This window comes from Empidonax traillii, unplaced genomic scaffold (genome assembly GCF_003031625.1).
Source record: "Empidonax traillii isolate 1590-97213 ecotype Southwest subspecies unplaced genomic scaffold, ASM303162v1 scaffold1572:size89801, whole genome shotgun sequence".
Taxonomy (NCBI): Eukaryota; Metazoa; Chordata; class Aves; order Passeriformes; family Tyrannidae; genus Empidonax; species Empidonax traillii.
This window is the reverse complement of record NW_020956765.1, coordinates 33,062-54,160: the sequence shown is the minus strand read 5'-3', so window position 1 is coordinate 54,160 and position 21,099 is coordinate 33,062. Positions and strand designations below refer to the sequence as shown.

At 55.7% G+C, this 21,099-nt stretch overlaps 1 protein-coding gene across 1 annotated transcript in view; it reads right to left on the bottom strand.

Moving 5' to 3' along the window:
• Positions 1 to 21,099, bottom strand: part of LOC114070475 (SH3 and multiple ankyrin repeat domains protein 3-like) — a gene marked incomplete at its 3' end in the record, with an annotated part of 81,688 nt that overhangs the window by 35,637 nt on the left and 24,952 nt on the right. The window contains exons 3-4 of the mRNA XM_027907913.1: positions 20,899 to 20,974; positions 2,763 to 2,845 (exon numbers count right to left, since the gene is read on the bottom strand). Of these exons, the coding sequence (XP_027763714.1) occupies positions 2,763 to 2,845; positions 20,899 to 20,974 (159 nt within the window). The remainder of the gene's footprint in view (positions 1 to 2,762; positions 2,846 to 20,898; positions 20,975 to 21,099) is intronic.

The window sequence follows — 21,099 nt, the reverse complement described above, 5'->3', positions numbered from 1 at the left end:
ACAAGCTGATGCCAACAGGCACTGACTGGCCTGGGATTGCTATTCCTGTGTCCAGGAATGGGCAGAGTGGATTTGGAGGAGGTATGTGAGGAGCAGTCACTGTAACACCCCCTGCTCCCAGGATGGCCTCAGTTTAGGAATATTTAAGAATTAAATTACCAGGGAGACAGTGCCTGATGGGTTGGCTGGGAAGAGGGAGATGCTCCAGTCTAGGTATGGAAGGTGTTGACTGGTGAGCTCAGGATCCCAGGATAACTGAGGTTGGAAAAGCCCTCCCAGCCCATGGATCCCCCCTGTGCCCCATCCCCACCCTGTCCCCCAGCCCAGAGCACTGAGTGCCACGGCCAGGCCTGCCTGGGACACCTCCAGGCCTGGGCACTCCAAACCTCCCTGGGCAGCCCCTGCCAAGGCCTCACCACCCTTGCCAGCAACAAATTCCTCCTCAGGGCCAACCTGAGCCTGCTGTAAGCCAAGAAATGTCTCTCAGCACCTCGAGCAGGTCCATGATGAGCATGTGAAAGGCTGGGACCTTTCTGGGCCAAGAGATGGAGAAGTGAATCCTCCCATTTGTTCCACAGGATTCCTTAATCATGAAATCCCAGGATGGTTTGGGTGGGAAGGGACCTTAAAGCCCATCCAGTGCCACCCCTGCCATGGGCAGGGACACCTCCCACCAGCCCAGGTTGCTCCAACCTGGCCTTGGACACTTCCAGGGATCCAGGGGCAGCCACAGCTCCTCTGGGCATTCCCAGGCAACGGCTGCAGGGATCCCCCAGGTCCAAATGCTGCAGCTCATTCCCTGCAGAGACCAGGATGGCATAAAATCAGCTCTGTCCAAAGCCTCAGCTGGTCTGAGTGGGATGTCACCTCCTCCAGAACCAGGAGATGGGACAGGTTGGGCAGGGCTGGCTCTCCAGGATGGTGCAGAGCCTTCTCCCTGGAGGTGTTCACAGGGACAAATTTGGGCTGGGGCAGGAATGAACCCTCAGCAGGACTGAGAGAAGCAAGGAAAGATTTTCACACCCTCCCTGCAGCACGAAGAGCAGATTCCTTTGAGGATCATCCAGCTGAGTCCACGTTATCCATCTCCCACCCCTGCAAGGGATGATCCTCTGATCCCCCCATTTCCAGACTCTTTTTCCTCTTCACACCATGATTCCTGAAGCGCTTTTCCCCAAATGGAGTGGTGGTGACACCGACGGGGCCACGCAGAGAGTCCCAGAGCTCCTTCCAGCCCAAACCCCACGGAGCACCGGGATGAGGGGCTGGGAAACACGGAGTGGGGGGGGATCCAAGACACCACATCCACCTCCCCGTGGAGGGAATGCTGCTCCCTGAGGGGCTTGGGGAGCCTCCCAGACCGTGCCCACGCTGCGAGGGCTTCCACGCCACGACCCTCTGCAGCCACGCGCTTCCCGGTGCCCTGCAGCACCGCCAGGATTCCCAAATCCCACACAGCCACACGCCCACTTCATCCGCTCCCAGTCCTGCCTTCAGCCTCAGCAGACAAAGGGAAAGGCAGAGCCTGCAAACGTCGGGAGGGTAAAGAAAGGAAAGAAAAAAAAAAAAAGGGGGGGGGGAAATGGGAAAAAGGACTAAATGTATCCATTTTTCCCCCAACACAATAGGGGCAAGATCCATCCAGAAAAAAAAAATGGATGCCATTTTGAGCCGTGAAGTTTCACTTCACGCTACACACGGACAGACACGTATGTCACATCCAGAGGGAAGGGGAGAGAAAGGCAGGAAGAGACAGCAACCATATTCCAACAGGGATGCAAACACACCCACCAGCACCCAGCCCTTCCACGGGCAGAACAAAGGCGATCCAGGAATCCCTTCCTGAAATTCCCCCCCACTCCCCGAGATTAAAGCCCGAATCCGCAGCCGCACCGAGGTCCGGGGAAGGAGCAGCCACTACCCAGGAGCTGCTTCCAGCTTTCCCTCCCACACCTCGCAGCCTACAAGGAAGGGACAGAGCTGCACCGTTGTCCCCCCTGCTCCCACTGTCCCTCTGCTCCCGGCAGAGGCATTTCCAAGAGCCTGGAAGTGCTGGGCAGGGACAGGGCTCTCCGGCCGGAGGCGTCCCTGCCTCCTGAGCACGGCAGCTGAAGCCCGTTCCCTACATCCATACGAGCACATTCATCCCCAGCCCCCCGAGGGCCTCTTTTTTTTGCAGCAAAAAAGATGGATTTCTGGCAGGAGAAGCCACAGGAACCCCCCCCACCACCACCACCGAGGTCCGGCCACGGGAGCACCCCGGGGCGCCCCGGGAATGAGCCGCGCGGGATCAAAGGGATGGTGGGAGCTGCGGGACACACCTCTCCTGGTTTTTCCCTCGGGAACCCCAGCACAAAGCAGGGCTCCTCGAAGGACCCCCACTCTCCACAGCCAAAGTACAGTGAAATTACTTCCAGCATTTCAACCAAAAACGCCTCGGGGTGCCACGGGCCCGGCCCCGCGGGGCTGCGCCCGGGTCACGCTCCCAGGGATCGGGGAGGAGTGAACATTCCCGGGATCTCGAAGCCACGAAGAGCAGCACCTGCACCAGAAACCCCCCACCCCCGAAAAAGTGTGAGCGCTGCCCGTCTGCCACGATGGCATCTGGGCAAGGAGAGAGCCGGAGAAGAGAGTTCCCCTAAAGAGCCCTTTAATTCCCAGGGCTGCCGGGCACGGGAACGGGGGATCCGGAGCCCCGGGCAGGGGGAGGAGAAGGCGCTTCCCGCCCCAGCCCCAGAGCCAGCGAAAGAAGCAGCCCTTACCTTTGGCCCCTCGCAATACAAACCCGAATCCCTCATGCTCCCTCTTCTGCAGCACGGCCGTCTTCTCCTCAATGATGTAGTCACTGGGCAGGAAAGAGCACAAGAGAATGATGCCAGGGTTAGATTTCAGCACCATGCTGCCAGGCGGAGGTGGCCTTTGTGCCTGTGACAAGGAGACCTCTTCTCATCCACCGTCTCATCTCAGCGGGGAGTTGGGCACAAGCTGCTTCCCCTCCCCTCCCTTTGCCCAAAGTCAGAATGAAAAAAAAAGATGAAAAGCTACTTTCCCTCAGCGTGGAGGAGGAGGAGGAGGAGGAAAGCCCCGGCTGCCTGGATCACCCTGCTGCCCACCGGGCCCCCTCGCAGTCACCTGCATAGGAATGCAGGGATACAGATCCCCCTCGGGATCCCCTTTAAACGCTGCCCGGAGCGTGGGGGGGCATCGGGGGATCGGCTCTCTCAGACTTCCCAGTTGCCTCTCTCACGCGGAAAAAAAAAAAAAAATCGGCTGCTCGACGAAAAGGAGAAGGTGCCTCTTTGGTGAGTTGAGCACGGCAGAGTTTAAATCCTCATCCCGGCGCTCGGATCTTCTCCTAAAATCCACCACCACCACCCCCCCCCCCCGCCCCGCGTTGCTAAGTGACGGTCTGCCAGGAGCAGGGGGGATGCATTTCCTCGTCCCACTTTAACAAAGGCACCGCGGCGGCCGGGAGAGAAGAGCCGGCAGGATCCAGCGGCGGAGGGAGCGGCAGCTCCGCGGGGCCGGCGCCCACCGGAGCCCCTTCCCCAAATCCCATCTACGCGCGGCGGGAGGGGCGAGGGGGGTCGGGCGGGGAGGGGGGACGGGAGGGGGGACGCTCGGAGCAAACGCAGCCCCGCAAATCCCTCCCAGCAGAGCCGCATGTCTGACATCAGAGCCGAATTAATCAGGGACCTGGGTCCGGCTCGGCAGCGCCGGGAAAGGGGGGTGGCACAAGGAGCCAAAGCTTGCGAGGGAGCGGCGAGGAGGGAGCGGTGGGAGCGGTGGGAGGGATGGGGAGCGATCAAAGAGATGGAGAAGTGAATTCCCCTGCTCGTCCCTGGGTGAAGGGGCTGCTGCATCCCCTTCCCATTGCGATGGGGAGGAATGGGCAGGGATGGGGAGCTGTCAAGAGATGGAGAAGCAAAGCCCCTGCTCATCCCTGGGTGAAGGGGCTGCTGCATCCCCCTCCCACTGCGATGGGAGCGATGGGAGCGATGAGGATGATCCCCGGCAGGGCCAGGACCGGCGGCGAAGGATCTGCCCGGAGCGTGGCAGCGGGAACGAATCCCCCCCCTCCCTGAGCTTCCCTGCCAAGGCATGGGCAGAGCGAGGGGGGCACGGGCAGAGGGAAGGGCTGTGCATCCAGGAGCGGGCGCGGACAGCTGGAATCACACTGCGGTACCGGGCCCTCCCCCCGCCGTGCGCGGAGCCACCGCAGGCCGGCACACGCCTCCCCCTCCCCGCTCCTCCTGCCCCTCCGGAGGGCAGGGATCACCTGCCAGGGACACCTGTGCCACCCACAGGGACCCCGAGGGGTGGCACGGGGGCAGGATGGTCCCGGATGGAAGGTGAGGGATCACCACATTCCCGTGTGTGCTCCCCGTGACCGACGGGCAGCGGGACAGGACCCTCCCCTGCACCCGCCCACCTGCAGCATTTCCAGGGATCCCAATTCCACCAGTTCTGCCGGTAACACCACGACAGCACCCAGCTCCTAGCAGGAATATAGAAATAATTCCTTCGTTTCCCAGACCTGGGGAAGGGGATCCCAAAAGCTGATGCACACGGGGCTTACATACGAGGACATACAACATCATCCGTGGGAAGCAAAGCAGCCCAGAGCCTGAGTTCCCTGCAGTTCCCTGCTATTTCACTCTGTGCTGTGATTATGGACGTGCTTCCACAGTATCCCTGGAAAACAGGGAATCTAAAAACCCAGGGACTTCATGCAACAAAGCACCCAGACGTGGAGAAACTCCAACAAAACCGTGAAGCGCTTTAGGGTGTCACGGGGGCCCCCCCCTTCGTGTCACCTCACACACCCCTGGCCTCAAAAGCAGAGCTGGGTATGCAGCTGCTCATCAATAGGTGTGAAACTCTCCCCTCTCCAACGAAACCCTCCTTTCCAGGTGTGGGGTGGCCCTCTGGAAGCAGATTCCCAATGCCTGGGAAAGGTCATTCCAGTAACACAACTCTCCCATCAGAGTAAGGACAGCGGGACAACCTCACACCATAATTCCTGAATCCAAGCGGTTGTGGCTGCCCATGGATCCCTGGAAGCGTCCAAGGCCAGGTTGGAGCAACCTGGGCTTGTGGAAGGTGTCCCTGCCCATGGCAGGGGTGGCACTGGGTGGGCTTTAACATCCCTTCCAATCCAAACAATTCCAGGTTTCTATGATCTAGGACAGAGCTGGGAGCAACCTGGCCTAGTGGAAGGTTCCCTGCCCGTGGGGGGCAGGACTAGACGATCTTTAAGGTCCTTCCAACACAAATCATTCTATAATTCTAGAATTCTATGACCTACCAAGTGAACATCTAAAATATATCGTGGTTTGGTCTGTACAAACCAGCTCCAGTCAACTCCTGGTGGCACCATAACAGCAAAGCCAAGCTCTGACCTTACAGTAAAAAAAAAAAACAAAACAGCAGTTGGAAGAATTTAGAGCTTATTTCAACCCTCTGGGCCTGGGGAAACTCACTGAGGTGGCAGAAAGTGTCTGACTCGTGCCACGGCTCTCTCAGAGCTCGCCGGGGACGCTCGACATTCCCGCAGAGCCACACAAAGGATGATGCTCATCTTTATAAACAGGCAGTAGAAAGATCAAAGGGAGCCTAAAACGAAGCAACTCATCTTTAATTCCCTGGCAAATCCTCTAACAAACAGCACAAGGGTTTAATAAACCATCCAGGTGACAAACAGGAGGTGGAGTGGATCGGAGAGAATGGGACGTGCTGAAGGAACACGATCTCTCGTGTGACAATAATGGGTCTCCTGAACACGGGAAAGGCAAGAGCTGCCACACGGAGCCTGATGCCAGCTGAGCACTCCCAACACCCTCACAAGGCATTTCCATAAAAAAAACCGAGGGGATAGAAACCTCTGCAAGGTGAGGAAAGAGCTGCATTGACACATTTTTTGCTGCTGAACTGCAGGGATGGATCGAGGGGGATTTCACTGGGGTCCGTCCTGGGATGAGCTCAGTGTGCTCACCAAGGATCAGGAGGGAACAGAGAGGGCAGCAGCACGTTGGAAGAGCAGGCTGGGATTCACGTGGTGCTGCCAATGGAGAAATGGTCTGAGAAACATCAGGGAAGGAAGGAGAAGTGCAAAGCGCTGGAGGGAACGCTATGGAAATGAAAACAGGAGATGGAGAAGGAGCCTGGGCAGCTGGAGGCAGGAGAGGCCTCCAACGCCACCCCACAGCTGTGTCACCCTCTGGGGAGCCAGGATGAGGTCCTGACTGGAGGTACAGCCCCAGGAATGCTGCCCAGGCCATGGATCCATCCCCTCCCCGCTGGAGCAGCCCCGGGAGGCAGCGAGTTAACCGTGGGCGAGGAGAACACGAGCACCCCCAGCGATGGCTCCGGGCTCCTTTTAGACTCAATGGAGGGCTGGGAGTGAAGTCAATGGAGCTGTGATTCATCCCCTGCTCCCAGAGCCGCCCACAGCTGTCAGATGAATGGCACCCCTGGCTCCAGTGACTGCCACAGCTGCACCTGAGCCGGGCGAGCCGGGGCGAGGAGCTCCCACTCCCCCAGGGCAGCCCCCACAGCCCAGTGACGTGAGCCCCGTTAGGTAACACTCCCCCCACCCGGCTCTGACCCCACAATCCCCCCAAAGATGGGGGGCAAGAGCAGGGAGTCTCAAGGAGGACACCTGGAAGGGTTCAAGGCCAGGTTGGATGGGGCCTGGGGCAATCTGGGCTGCTGGAAGGTGTCCCTGCTCACCTTTCCTTGTGGAAAGGGTGGTGAGGCCTTGGCAGGGGCTGCCCAGGGAGGTTTGGAGTGCCCAGGCCTGGAGGTGTCCCAGGCAGGCCTGGCTGTGGCATTCAGTGCTCCTGGGAGAAATCAAGGGGATGGATCCAAACGGGTTTTTATTTTCGTGATGGGCCTTTTATCTTTGAATCCCTGAAAGATTTGGGTTGGAAAGGATTTTCAAGATCCTCCAGTGCCACCCCTTGCCATGGGCAGGGACACCTTCCACTGGCCCAGGTTGCTCCAAGCCCCGTCCAACCTGGCCTTGGGCACTTCCAGGGATCCAGGGGCAGCCACAGCTTCTCTGCCCAACCTGTGCCAGGGCCTCCCCACCCTCCCAGCCAGCAATTCCTTCCCAATCTCCCATCTGTCCCTGCCCTCTGGTACTGGGAAGCCATTCCCTGTGTCCTGTCCCTCCATCCCTTGTCCCCAGTCCCTCTCCAGCTCTCCTGGAGCCCCTTTAGGCCCTGCAAGGGGCTCTCTGGTTTCCCTGGATCCTTCTCTCCTCAGGCTCCAAGGTCCTGAGGTCCTGATTGGCATCACCCAGACTTTCTGCTCAATTCCCTCAGGAGGCAGCTCATCAAGGCCCTGATTTTAGGAACCACATGAAAACCAAAGTGGCAGCTGAGGAGGAACTGAAACTCCAGGAGAAACCACTTCCAGTCCCACATTCCCCAGCTCTGGAAGCGCAGAAGCCCCTGGGATGGATGTGCTGTTTGGGATCACAACACTTCAGACACCACTTCAAAGCCCCAAACCAGCACTGCTCAGTCCCAGCTGGAGCACCAGAGAAATCCTAAGGATCAGCTCCTGCAGGGAGTGAGGAAAACCGTCAACAAAAGGCATAGAAAAGCAGCACCTTCCCTTTTGGAACATGGACAGTTTTCCAGGACATTTTCAGCACTGGAATAATTTCATTTAAAGCCACCAAGCTGGTAACTTCTGGGGCATCGAGGGAATAAGAAGCCTCAGGAAGTCCAAGACATGTTTTGCCTGGACTCTGAATTCAAGGACACTGAAAAAAGCTGGGAATGCTTGCCGGGAACACCAGAAAAGCAGCCAAGGAAAAGATGCCATGGCAGAGAGGCACAAAAGACAAACCCCTGGAAAAACCAGGGTGATATTTATGGCAGCAGGAAGAAGCTGTTTGTGCTGGGTGTTTCCTGGAAGAGCTGGGTTTGATCCCAGGTTATCCCACCCGGCACCAGAGGGGACAAGGAATCAGTTCAGTCCATCCCTCACAGACACATCTTCAGCAAAACGGGATTTGCCAAAAAAAAAGGAGGCAAAGGAAGGCTCTGATCCCTGTCAGTGCTGGAGTCACCTGTGGCAATTGTCACCTGTCAGGGAAAGGACAAGGAGTCAGGAGATCAGAGCTGGCAGGGTTGGGCCCTCTCACCCCTCAGGTGCCCTGGAAGAACAAGGAGCCTTTGTGGGGATAATAAAAACAAGGCCCAGAAAGCCCAAATCCTACAATGTGGATTTATCCCAGGAGACAGATGGGGCTGTGAAAGGGACCGTGCTGGGGACACAGATCAACTCCACGTGCTGGGAGGGCACAGGAAGGAGCTGGAACGGCTCAAGAGCAGGGAAACTGGGGAGACTGGAACCCAGGAATTCTCCCTGTACAGCCCAAAGCTTCTCTGAGGAGGAACATGGGAAGAATCGTGATCTCCTGCAGGTTAAATGTGGAAACAGCACGACAGCCCAAATATGGAGCTGTGGAACGACTCACAAATGGCAGCAAAACTCAGTAAATCAGTTTGCAAGGGCAGCCAAAGCGGGAATTCTGAGGGAACCGCCCCGGGGTCAGCTGGTCCTGGGACCAAGGCAGCACCCAGGGAAGGCAAGGCCCTAACACAGAAACTAAAGAGGATTTTTGGTCCCTGCTGGGGGAGGGTTTCACATTCAGAAGTGTCAGATGCTCCCACAGGCAGATCCCGAAGCCAGGATTCTCCATGGGAGGTTATGGAACAAAAATCATAGAATCATGGAATGGTTTGGGTGGGAAGGGACATTAAACTCATCCAGTGCATTAAACTCATCCTTCCACTGGCCCAGGTTGCTCCAAGCCCCATCCAACCTGCCCTTGGACACTCCCAGGGATCCAGGGGCAGCCACAGCTGCTCTGGGAAATCCGTTCCAGGGCCTCCCCACCCTCCCAGCCAGCAATTCCTTCCCAATATCCCATCTGTCCCTGCCCTCTGGCACTGGGAAACCATTCCCTGTGTCCTGTCCCTCCATCCCTTGTCCCCAGTCCCTCTCCAGCTCTCCTGGAGCCCCTTTAGGCCCTGGAAGGGACCCTCAAGAATCATCGACCTGGCCCTGCCCAGGACACCCCAACAATCCCCCCCTGGCCCTGAGGGATTGTCCAAACACTCCTTGGGCTCTGGCAGCATTGGGGCTGTGCCCACTGCCCTGGAATGGTTTCCCAGTGCCAGAGGGATGGGATTGGATGGGATTTAAGGCCCCTCCCAAACCAAACCATGCTGGGATCCTGTGATAAAGCACATTCAGTGTGGGTAAAGGAGGTCCCTTCCCACCTTCAGCAATTCCAGGATTCTGTAGAAAGTGGGGAAAACCCCCAACACTCAGCACTCCTGTCAACAACCCCAGGGAGACCTCTAGTTGCCCAGGACACCTCAGTGCAGAAGGGTTTGAATCCCAATTGCTGGGAAGTGTCTCCTGCAGCCTCCAGCTGGACCATGCCGGGAGGGGTTGGCCAAACTCAACCCTCTCTTCAGCAGAACCTTCACCAAGTTCCTCACTGGGAATAAAAATCCACAGAACCACAACCAGATTGCAGAGATCCACCAAGACAAGGGCAGAGTGAGGGGTGAAATTCCAGCCAGCCAGGGGGGATGAAAAGTGGGAAAAGCAGCCGAGATCCAATTAACCCGACAAGAAAAACTCCAGCCGAGTCCACTCACATTTCCAAACGCACTTGAAAAGGTCTCTCGTTAAAACCTCTCGAGGAAGTGAAGAAGGCCCAGGGATGAAAAGGAAGGTTTTTACGTGTTAAATTTCTTAAAAGGTTCCAGATAAATGATTGGATTTTGCATCAGAGGAAAGGGCAGTGGAGGAGCCTCCCGGGATCAGGGCCAGGACGTTCACGGCCCCAGATTGCTCAGAAGGGAGGGAGGAAGGACAGAGAACAAGGTTTGCTGATGATGCTCAATTATTCAGGATAATAAAGATGAGGAGAACCGCGGGGAGCTGTAGAATCTTCTTAAAATCAGTGAATGATAAGATGAAGAAAAACTGATGCACATGGGGAAAAGTCATTCCTACGCAAAATCCCCAGCTCTGAGCTGATCATCTATACCAGGCTGAAGGATTTGGGGACAGGGAGGACAGTTGGTGGAAGAGTCTCAGCCCAGTGTCCTACAGCGGTCAGGAATGATGAGCCAAGTGAGCTGGACATGGAATTTTCTGCCACTGGCACAGCCAAGGTGGCCCCACATCTTGAAGGATCGAGGTAACTCTGATCCCCCATCCTGGGAAAGAATACAAGAAAACTGGGAAAAAAGCAAGACCACAGAATCACAGGATGGTCTGGGTTGGAAAGGACCTCAAAGATCAGCTCATTCCAACCCCCTGCCATGGGCAGGGACACCTCCCACTAGCACAGGTTGCTCCAAGCCCCATCCAACCTGGCCTTGGACACTTCCAAGGATCCAGGGGCAGCCACAGCTTCTCTGGCCAACCTGTGCCAGGGCCTGCCCACCCTCCCAGCCAGCAATTCCTTCCCAATCTCCCATCTAACCTTGCCCTCTGGCACTGGGAAGCCAATCCAGGGCAGTGCTCACATCCCCCGAGCTCAAGGAGTGTTTGGACAACTCAGGGACAGGGTGGGATTGTTGGGGTGTCTGTGCAGGGTCAGGAGTTGGATCCATGATCCTTGTGGGTCCCTTCCAGCTCTGAATATTCCATGAAGAGTGGTGGGAAGGGATGATCCACAGCTTAAAACACCTTCCTTGTTGACACTCCAAGAAATTCTTCTGCTTCTCCCCCCGTCTCGTGGCTGGAGAGAGATCCCAGACTGGGTTGGGTTGGAAAAGGCCCTTAAGGATCATCCCATTGCAACCCCCTCTGGGCACTGGTGAGGTGCCAGTCCCCTGGCAGAAGGGGGAATCAGGATGCCCTGCTCTCAGCCAGGATGAGCCCTGAGCTCCCTGGCATTGGCAGGCAGCACGAGGAGCTGGTGTGGAGACCCCGAGGGCACAGCTGAGCTGGGGACCGGGAGCTCTGATGGGCACGGAGCTGCCAGTGGGAAAGGATGGAGCTGGATCCAGCTTGCCAGGGCTCAGATAACCCCTCATGCCCTGGGCCTGGTGCCCTGTCCAGCTTCTGCCTCCAACAGGCACCACTTGCCGTGCAGGAGCTGAACCAGGTCCCAAGTGAGGCCCCACTCCATCCTACACATCCTCGTGTTTTCCCAGGGGTGCTGATGCGACTCGAGATTTAACCAATTAAGTCCTAATTCTCTCAGGGCTCAATAGCAATTATTTAATTTCTCCAAGAGCACAGACTCGTGGATGGAGCACCTCAGGCTGCAGCTGCTCCCTGGCTGTTCTGGCATCCACAGGGATGATGATTCCCGGTGCCAGCAGACTCTTGTCGTCGGCTGATTCCTGGGATGAGTCAGAGGGGACCTTTACAACACCCTGGTGGTGCCATGGACGGCTGTGCCCACCCTGTGTGTGCCAGGAGGTAAAACACCCATGTCTCAGCTCTCCTGCTCAGAGTGGCCCTGAACAGAATTCCCAGCTCCCAGGTCGGGCACTTCCCTGAGTGCACACCCAGACCCATCGACACTTCCCACCAGATTGTCCTCAGCAAAGACCCCTGGGATGTTGGGATGTGACACCAGGTGTCACAGACACCAGAGGGCAGGGTTAGATGGGATATTGGGAAGGAATTGCTGGCTGGGGGGGTGGGCAGGCCCTGGCACAGGTTGGCCAGAGAAGCTGTGGCTGCCCCTGGATCCCTGGAAGTGTCCAAGGCCAGGTTGGAGCAACCTGGGATAGTGGGAGATGTCCCTGCCCATGGCAGGGGTGGCACTGGGTGGGCTATAAGGTCCCTCCCATCCCAAACCACTCCATGATTCCATGATCCCCAGGCTGCTGCCTCCACCACAGTGTCTCCTCCCTGGACTCAGGTTTCCATGTCGTACTCACAGTATCCAGTAATTTCCACAATTCTCATTCTAATACTGTGTTTCCCCTGGGTCTGACACATTTCCTCCGTAATAATTATCATTAACTTCTTACTGTAATTAAGAATAACTTCAAGTTAACACAACTCTGGCTCTCACTGTATGTTTTGTCATCTCTGTTTAGAATATGAACACCCAGAAACAAAACCTTTTTTTTTTTCTCTCTCCCATCCTGCTAATTTCACACTCAGGGTTTACAGAGGGTTTCCAACCAGCAGAGACACCACGAGAAAACCAGTTAAGTTGATTTTCACAGAATCACTGAGGATGGAAAAGCCCTCCCAGCCCATGGATCCCCCCTGTGCCCCATCCCCACCTTGTCCCCCAGCCCAGAGCACTGAGTGCCACGGCCAGGCCTGCCTGGGACACCTCCAGGGCCATTTCCCCTTGTCCTGTCCCTGTTCCCTGGGACAGTTTGGACTCAACGCTCCGGGAGTGCTTTTCCAACCCCAGTGATTCCATGATTCCATCGGTCCACTTCAGTTTAAAAAACAAGGAAGGAAAAAAAGTCTCCCTTTTACGAAGACCACGCCACGATGAACCTCGAGACAGAAACAGCAATGGAAAAACTTTGCTAATTAAGACTTGCACCAACACTTGGCTAATTATTACTTCCCCCATGGGAACGTGTAGGGAACAGGATGCTGACAAATATTCCTAAAAAGAGCAGGAAACAACATAAACGCCGCAGAAACTCCGGGAAAACAAGCAGAATACCAATTTTCTCAAAAAAAAAAAAAAAAAAAAAAAGATCAACGATCCAAGTAATCACCAGCCTGAACGTTAATTAACGTTCCTAACGAAACAAACCTCACCAGGAAAACCCCCCTCTTCCCAAGGCATTCCCAGGCAGCAGCTCCCTGGACCTGCGGGAAGGGGGAACAGGTTGTGGTTGGGATCTCTCCTGCCCTGCAGCTCCAGTTGTAATTCCCTCCCACGCCCAACCATTCCCGAGCCCAGCAGGGATTTGTTGCCTCGTTATCCCTTCTTGATATTCATGGATGCAAATGCCTGCGGCTCACACATGGGGAGCTGCCCCTGGCAGAGATCCCACGCTCCAGGCACGGCTGGGAAGGGGCTGGAGCAGCAGGAGCGGCACCAGGGGAGGCCCAGGTTGGACATCAGAAGGAATTTCTTGCCGGGAAGGGGGGTCAGGTATTGGAACAGGCTGGAGTGCCCCAGCCCTGGAGGGATTTCCAAGCCCTGTGGATGTGGCACTTGAGGACAGGGGTCAGTGGGTGGCCTTGGCAGTGCTGGGAAGGGTTGGACTCGATGATCTCAGAGGGCTTTTCCAACCTCAATAACTCTGATTCCCCCGAGTCAGCTGCCTCCAAGGTCTGAAGTTCAACCTCCTCTCGCCACAAGATCTGTGAAAGCCACTGGAAAAAGCAGGATGTTTAATTTCAGGGGGATGAAAACAGCTCTTCTGGAATCCCAGCGGGACCCATTATCAAATGACATCTCCGACTGAAACGTCCAGCTTCCCATTTGCTGATTGGATTTTTCCCTCACCCCTCTTAAGCCCTCCTTGGCCTTTCTGTGTCGTGCCAGCACCAGATATCATCACTGCTCTGGAATGGATCTGCTCCTCCTCAGAATCTCCTACAGAAGACGGGCCAAGAAGCCACTTTCAAATCCCCATAAGTGATGTCAGCAAATTAAATGCTTTACTCACTGGATTAAACTCAAATCACAAAACAAAGAGGGGTTCCTACTGCTGTTTGAACTCCAGGGTCAGGTTGGCCACCAAGGAGGAATTTGTTGCTGGCAAGGGTGGTGAGGCCTTGGCAGGGGCTGCCCAGGGAGGTTTGGAGTGCCCAGCCCTGGAGGTGTCCCAGGCAGGCCTGGCCGTGGCACTCAGTGCTCTGGGCTGGGGGACAAGGTGGGGATGGGGCACAGGGGGGATCCATGGGCTGGGAGGGCTTTTCCAACCTCAGGGATCCTGGGATTCTGGTCAGACCGAGCTCTCAAGGATAAGGCAGCGCTGGAACAGCCAGCACAGCAGTTCTGCTCTGACGAGGTGATTTGCATCCCATTTTCAGTCCCTGCTCTCCCAACGTGCGTTTCTGGCAGATCCATCACAGGAGCTGAATTATCTTCCCTGTCATCTCAGCACAAGTCACGAGTGACTTCCCTGGAAGAGCTACAGCAGCTGAACTCCAGCACGTGATGGTGGCACGAAAATTGCCACCACAGACCAAGAGCACGCGCTGCACCTGATCCTCAGGACAGCCCTGGCTTAAAGGAGAGCCTGGCAAAGCTGTTTAAAGCAAACAATTCACTAAACCTCTCCTGTTTTACGTGCAATCACAGAATCACTTAGGTCAGACATGGTCTGAGTGAACAACCAGCACTAGGGGGGGGGAGGAAATGAGATTGGGAATGTATAAAAACCAGGAATATCCAGAGGGACTTTGGTGCTGAATGTGCCTTTGGTCCTTCCAGAGCCTAAAGGGCTCCAGGAGAGCTGGAGAGGGACTGGGGACAAGGCCTGGAGGGACAGGACACAGGGAATGGTTTCCCAGTGCCAGAGGGTAGGGATAGATGGGATATTGGGAAGGAATTGCTGGCTGGGAGGGTGGGTTGGTCCTGGCCCAGGTTGCCCAGAGAAGCTGTGGCTGCCCCTGGATCCCTGGAAGTGTCCAAGGGCAGGTTGGAGCAACCTGGACTAGTGGGAGGTGTCCCTGCCCATGGCAGGGGTGGCACTGGATGGGTTTTAAGGTCCCTTCCCACCCAAAACTTTCCATGATTCTATGAAGGAGCAGAAGGGAAACCCACAGCCCCCACTCCCCCAACAGGGACCAGTCAGTGACAAACAGCAGGGGAGAGTATGGAAAGAGAAGACAAGATCAGGGACCACCACATGGCACCTTCTTCTGACAGTTAGTCACCACATTCCTCAGAATCCCAGAATCCCTGAGGCTGGAAAAGCCCTCCCAGCCCATGGATCCACCCTGTGCCCCATCCCCACCCTGTCCCCCAGCCCAGAGCACTGAGTGCCACGGCCAGGCCTGCCTGGGACACCTCCAGGCCTGGGCACTCCAAACCTCCCTGGGCAGCCCCTGCCAAGGCCTCACCACCCTTGCCAGCAACAAATTCCTCCTCATGGCCAACCTGAACTTTCCCTGAAGCTGTTTCCCCTTGTCCTGTCCCTTGTTTCCTGGGAGCAGAGTCATCTCCAGCCCCCGAACACCTCACAGCAATTCTTGGTCACCACTTTACTCCTCACTAATTTTGCACTCCTGGTTCGAATCCACTTATATTTTTGGCCTCCACAACATGCAGCAGGAATAAATCCTCCAATTTAATCACCTGCAGTGTGACAAAGTACTTTGTTTTATTTTAATCTTTCTGCCTGCTAATTCCACCGAGTGCCACCTCATCCCTTTGTACTGAGCTATCACTATTGTTCCCTGTTCACCTTCTCATTGCCTACTCATGGTTTCATAAAACTCCCTGTCACATCTTCCCTGGGCACCTCAGAGAGAGTTCCAGTTGATTTAATCTCCTCCCAGATGTGGTCCCTGCTTTGGGTCACCCTCATTTATTGGCTCTGAACCTTTTCTAATTCTCCTCGTTTAGGGGAGTAAATTAAACCTGTGAGTAAGAGACTCCCAAACGGTGAGTAAGAGACTCCCAAACTCCCAAGCTGTGGCTACCACATCCCTGGAAGTGCCCAAGGGCAGGCTGGGCAGGGCTTGGAGCCACCTGGGCTGGTGGAAGGTGCCCCTGCCCATGGCAGGGGGTGGAACGAGACGAGCTTTAAGATCCCTCCCAACCAACCCATCCCGGGGCTCTGTGAGGAAGCAAATCACTATTTTTAGTAGACTTTCTATTTTTTCCCCCCCGCTTTCCAACCTCCTGTGTGTGTGTCATCAGCTGCTGCCCTGCTCCTTCCTGCTGAGAAGCCACGTGGCTCCAGAAGGTTTGGGAGCAAAATGCCTTCCCGGGATCCAGGGCTTGGCTTGCAGGTTGCTCCAAGCCCCGTCCAACCCAGCCTTGGACACTCCCAGGGATGGGAAGTGATCCTATTTCTTGGACAAAACAGGCCATGAGGCCTCATATCACCCACCAGTTCTGAAACTCTAAATTTCAGGGAAATTCAGAGCATTCTGGCACAAGGACACCTGAGAGGACAGAGGGACTCACTTTCCTCACTCTGTGGGAAAGAGAGCAGGTTTAGATGGGATATTAGAAATAAATTGCTGGCTGGGAGGGTGGGCAGGCCCTGGCACAGGTTGGGCAGAGAAGCTGTGGCTGCCCCTGGATCCCTGGAAGTGTCCCAGGCCAGCTTGGAGCAATCTGGGCCAGTGGAAGGTGTCCCTGCCCATGGCAGGGGGTGGTACTGGATGGGCTTTAAGGTCCCTTCCCACCCAAACCATTCCATGATCCCACAGTTCTCTGATGTTCCTGTAGCTCTCTCTGAAGGAGGAAAGTGGTCCCAGAAGATGCTGCTCACAGGAGATCTGAGCAGACTCTTCCTAAAGCACGTTGATGTGACAAGTGGGATTACAGAGAATCCTTTTCAGGAAGAGATTTCATTCCCTCCCTCCACTCTCCTGTTGCCATGGAGATGATGCTGCACCAGCCCAGTGCAAACTGCCTTTCCCAGGGAGATGGGCCTGATGTGTGAACCCCATCCCACAGCCACTGCGAAGAGGGACCCTCCCCACCAGCTCAGACGGCGCCTCCAGTTCCACAACATTCACCAAAAATTCACCCCCCCCCAAAAAATTCATTTCTGACCATGAAACTCCCTTTCCAGGGGTGTTTTTGGCCATCCCTGAGGCCAAGCCTTGCCTGGAACACGGATCCTCTCCTGCTCTCTCGTCATTCACGGAGACAGAACAATGGGAAAACTCAATGCCGTTCCCCCCTCTTTGCTGTTGCCCTCCTGGATGGGAACTCACTGGAGCAGCAAATGGGGAGAATTCCAACTGCTCAGGAGCCCTACCAGCAATCCTGAACTCACAGGGAATGACAGGCCAGAGCAGACAGGAAATATGGAAGGGCTCTCCTCCCAGGGAACAAGTGATAGGATGAGAGGAAACGGCTTCAAGTTGAGCCAGGGAGGTTTAAATTGGATATTAGGGAATTTTTTTTTTTCATGGGAAGGGTTGTAAAGCCCTGGCACAGGCTGCCCAGGGCAGTGGTGGAGGCCCCATCCCTGGAAGTGTTCACAAAACGTGTGGATGTGGCACTCGGGATGGTTGTGGTCCTAAAGGTCTTTTCCAACCTTAACAATTCCATGGTGGACACCTCACTGCTGCAGTGAGAGAAAGGGACCCCCAGGGATGGGATAAGAGGCAACAACACAAACCAAAGCACCAAGGATTCGAAGGAGATACTGCATGGAAAGCTTTTTCCCCCTCAAAACTCAGCCCTCCTGGGCCCTGTGGAACTTCCAGCCTTGTGAAGCCATGTGAAGAAACCCGCTCTGGGTCACCAGCTGTGCCAGAAACCTCCAGACAACCCTTCCAACCCCGATTATTCCATAATTCTGCGCATTATTTTAGGCCAGGCACAGCATCTGAGGGCAGAGAAATCCCTGCTCAGACATCCCTCCTGTTTTCCCTCTTTTCCAGGGGAGGCCCATCCAGATGGCCTGTGGATACTCGTGGCTGTAATCTCCCTCCCTGGCCAACTAATCCTCGAGGTTGAATAATAGGAACAAATCAATCCTGAATTGTTTCTCGCTCCCAGTTCTTCTCCCTCCCAGCTGTGCCGGCCACGGGGCGGGCTCTTCATTTCGGAGGCAATTTCGGATCCCTTTAATCTCCTCCCGCAACACGGTTCATCAAGAGAACTCAATTCCCCTTGGGATCGCCTCTCCCTGATAAGGACAAAGCTCAGGCTTCCCCTCCCCGTTTGCCTCGTGCCGAGTTCAGCCCGGATCAGGTTCGAGAGCCCCGGAATATTCCGGGCTGGGAGGGACCTGTGGGACCAGCGAGGTTGGCCCAGCCCTGTCCCTCCTCACCCTCGGAGGGTGGGGGAGGCTCTGGTTGCCCTCTGGTGACCTTGGGTGCAGCCCAGGCTTTGGAGAGGCCTCGTGCTTGGTGTTTACCAGCAGCTGTGGCTCGGGGTGACATCAGGGAGAGGTGCAATAAGGAACCCGTCCAAGGGGAGTCTCTCCCCCAGCTCACCCCGACCCTCCGTGGTGAAGTCACAACTCAAAGGCTTTGCTGCTCCAGAGGGCCAATTCCACACCCAAAGCTCCGACTTTTGTTCAGGACGCAGCCCGATATCTGCTCGTGTTCCCCAACACCCCGCGCATCCCAAGCTCTCTTTTCACCTCATTTAAGCCCAAAAGAGTAAATCACATCCCATACCCGGATCCATCGGCCAGCCGGGGGGTGCCGCTCCCTGCTCCGCTTCCCGGGGCATCCATCCAGCCCTGGCACAGCTTCCAAAGCTTTCCCTGGGATCTAAACCCACTGGTGTGTAATTTTCTCAAGCACTTCTAAGTTGCTCCTCAAGCACTGTCATTATGTTAATCCTCTCCCACGTCTGAGACCTGAAGTGAAGTTGGGGATGATGGGATGAGCTCCCTCCTGGAAATGGTGCTGCTGACGTGCTGCAGCGATCCCACAGCACCCTCGCTGCTTCTCAACTCTGCTCCCGAGGGATCTGTTGGCCCAGGTGGTTCAGGGTTAAAAAATCATGGGGAAAAATCTGAGCAGGACACTGAGTGTTTTATTCTGTTCCCAGACCTGCACAAAGCACCTGCCACGGGCCAGCACGGTCCCGACCCGAGGGACCTGCAGCTCCAGCTCCTCGTGCTTTGATTGCCTGAGCTGGGAAGGATCCACCAGGATCCACCAGCAACTCCAGCTTCCTGGTGGAGCTCCACAGCTACCCCACCACACCACGGGGGTGCAGCTCAAACCCTCCCATCAGTTCCAGGTCACCCACCAAGATCTGTGGGTGTCAGCAGGTCCCAGTCAGGCCCCACCTGGACTTTGCTCGCACTGGGCTTGGAAGGACATGACCTTTAAGGTCTCTTCCAACCCAAACCGTTCCATGGACAGCCTGGGAATGCCAAGACCGACTGGATTTGCAAGAAGACAGGGATGACTGGGGTCCAGAAGAGGCTTTGCATCCTGCATCATTCCACCCTCCTTCCCAGCACCCTCCCCCCACCACAGGCTCAGAAGCTGCACCAGGAGACTCCCAGAACTCTGGAGCTTGGAAGGGAACCCCTGAGGTCACCCAGTCCAACCTTTCTCGCTCAAAGAACACGCTCAGCTTGCCCAAAAAAGGTTGTGGTTACCCCTGGAAGGGGCTTGGAGCTACCTGGGCTAGTGGAAGGTGTCCCTGGGGTTGGAACAAGATGGGCTTTCGCGTCCCTCCCCACCCAAACCATTCTGCGATTCCATGTTATCCATAATTATTAATTCACAATTCTGATTGTTTTTTTTTTTCCTTTCCAAACAATTCCACAAACTCCATTTGCTTCTGGAGGTTTGGCCTGGCATCAAAGCCATCCCCAGACGCTGAGCAGGAGTCAGTCCAACAGCACCTCCCTGCACGTGACATCCCACCCCTGGTTCTTCCCCCCTTCCCGTAATTTGCTTCTCATCTTTCCATGCTGGGATTCAGCTGGATATCAGGACCCTCCTCCCCAGCTGCTCCAATTCCACTTTCTGAGCTCCTCCTTGGGCTGGCCCTGCAGCCTCAGCACTCCAGCAGATGCCTTGCCCTGTGATGTCACGGTGACATCAGACCTTTATTCCTAAGGAATCGCAAATCCTGGGCAAGAGCTCCTCACAGTGTTTCTGCTGGAGTGTGTGTTCCCTTCCCTGTGCCAAAATAAATCTCTTTTACTGTCACACTGTTTGTCAACCCCGTTTTGATCCAATCCCACCCACCTGCTCTTCCTTCACTCAGAGAACATCAGTTTGACTCATTTTCGATTTTTCACCCCTTTCCTGCTCTTTAAGTCCAAGAGCCACCAGTGACCCCAGCACAGACCTCCTGGGGATTCCCTGGAGCCTCTGGCCACGGTGCAAGTGGATCATTTCCCCCCTTTTCTTCTCTTCTTTAGTGTTTTCTGAGCCACTTTCCCTCTCGCTCCGGGATCAACAAGCCCTGAAACAGCAGATCCTGGAATTTCTGGAAATCCAGGCGAGCCACACACATTCCTTGGAGTCAAAGCAGAGCCAGGGAGACAGATGTGGGATGAGCAGCTCAGTCAGGCAGGACACACTTTGTGGAGAGCAGCTCATTTTCCCACAAGGGCTCCTCACGACTCGCTCCTGTCACACCACAAACAACAACCCCTGGCCTGCTCCTTCCATCAACAGCAGCTCTGAAGGGCTCATTCCAGAGTGTCCCAGCGTTCCTCCCCCAAACACAGAACCCCCAGTGCCACAGAGCACTCCTGAATCCAACCCTTCCCAGATCCCGGCCACGTCCGACAGCCGCGCGCTCGGGACAGAGATCCGGCAGCGTCACCTCTGCTGCCCCAGCTCCCTCCCTGGGCACTGGGACCATCTTCCCAAAGCTCTGGCGCCAGGCCAGGGGGAGTTTGCTCAGGTGCCACATCCCAGGATACCCCCAGAGAACACTTCAAAGCCCAGGAACACCCCCAGCATATCCAAGCGCTCTGGTGCCCTCAGGCCACCCCCGCACCCCGACCTCCTCCTCTCCCCCTCACAGCAAAGCTGCATCTGCACCCAAACCGGGTCCTTCGGCCCCTGGAGAACCCCAAAACTTCTCCAGAATGTTTGACCCTCAACTGAGCCACGAGCCAGGCTCCCTGTTCACCTCAGCCTCATCCAACACTTGGAATTTAGGCTCTAACTGACCAAACCAACCAGAAAAGCTTCCTTCCCGCGGAAACAAAATGCTCTGTCAGGAGAAATAGAGGCTTTTCCCATGGAAATGAACCTCCTTGGGATGCCAAAGGTGCCGCTCCTTACCTGTGAGAGGTGAAGTTGTCGTAAGAGCCCACAGTATAATGTCGGAAGAGCCGCTTGGTTCTGTCTTCTCTGGTTTCTGCAAGGAAAAAGACACATCCCAAATCACTTCCCTGTGCTTTCTGCTTCCCTGATGGGGCCACAAACCGAGTGAATTCTGTTTCCATGCAGGAATTTTATCAATAAATAGCAATCTGTGCGGGA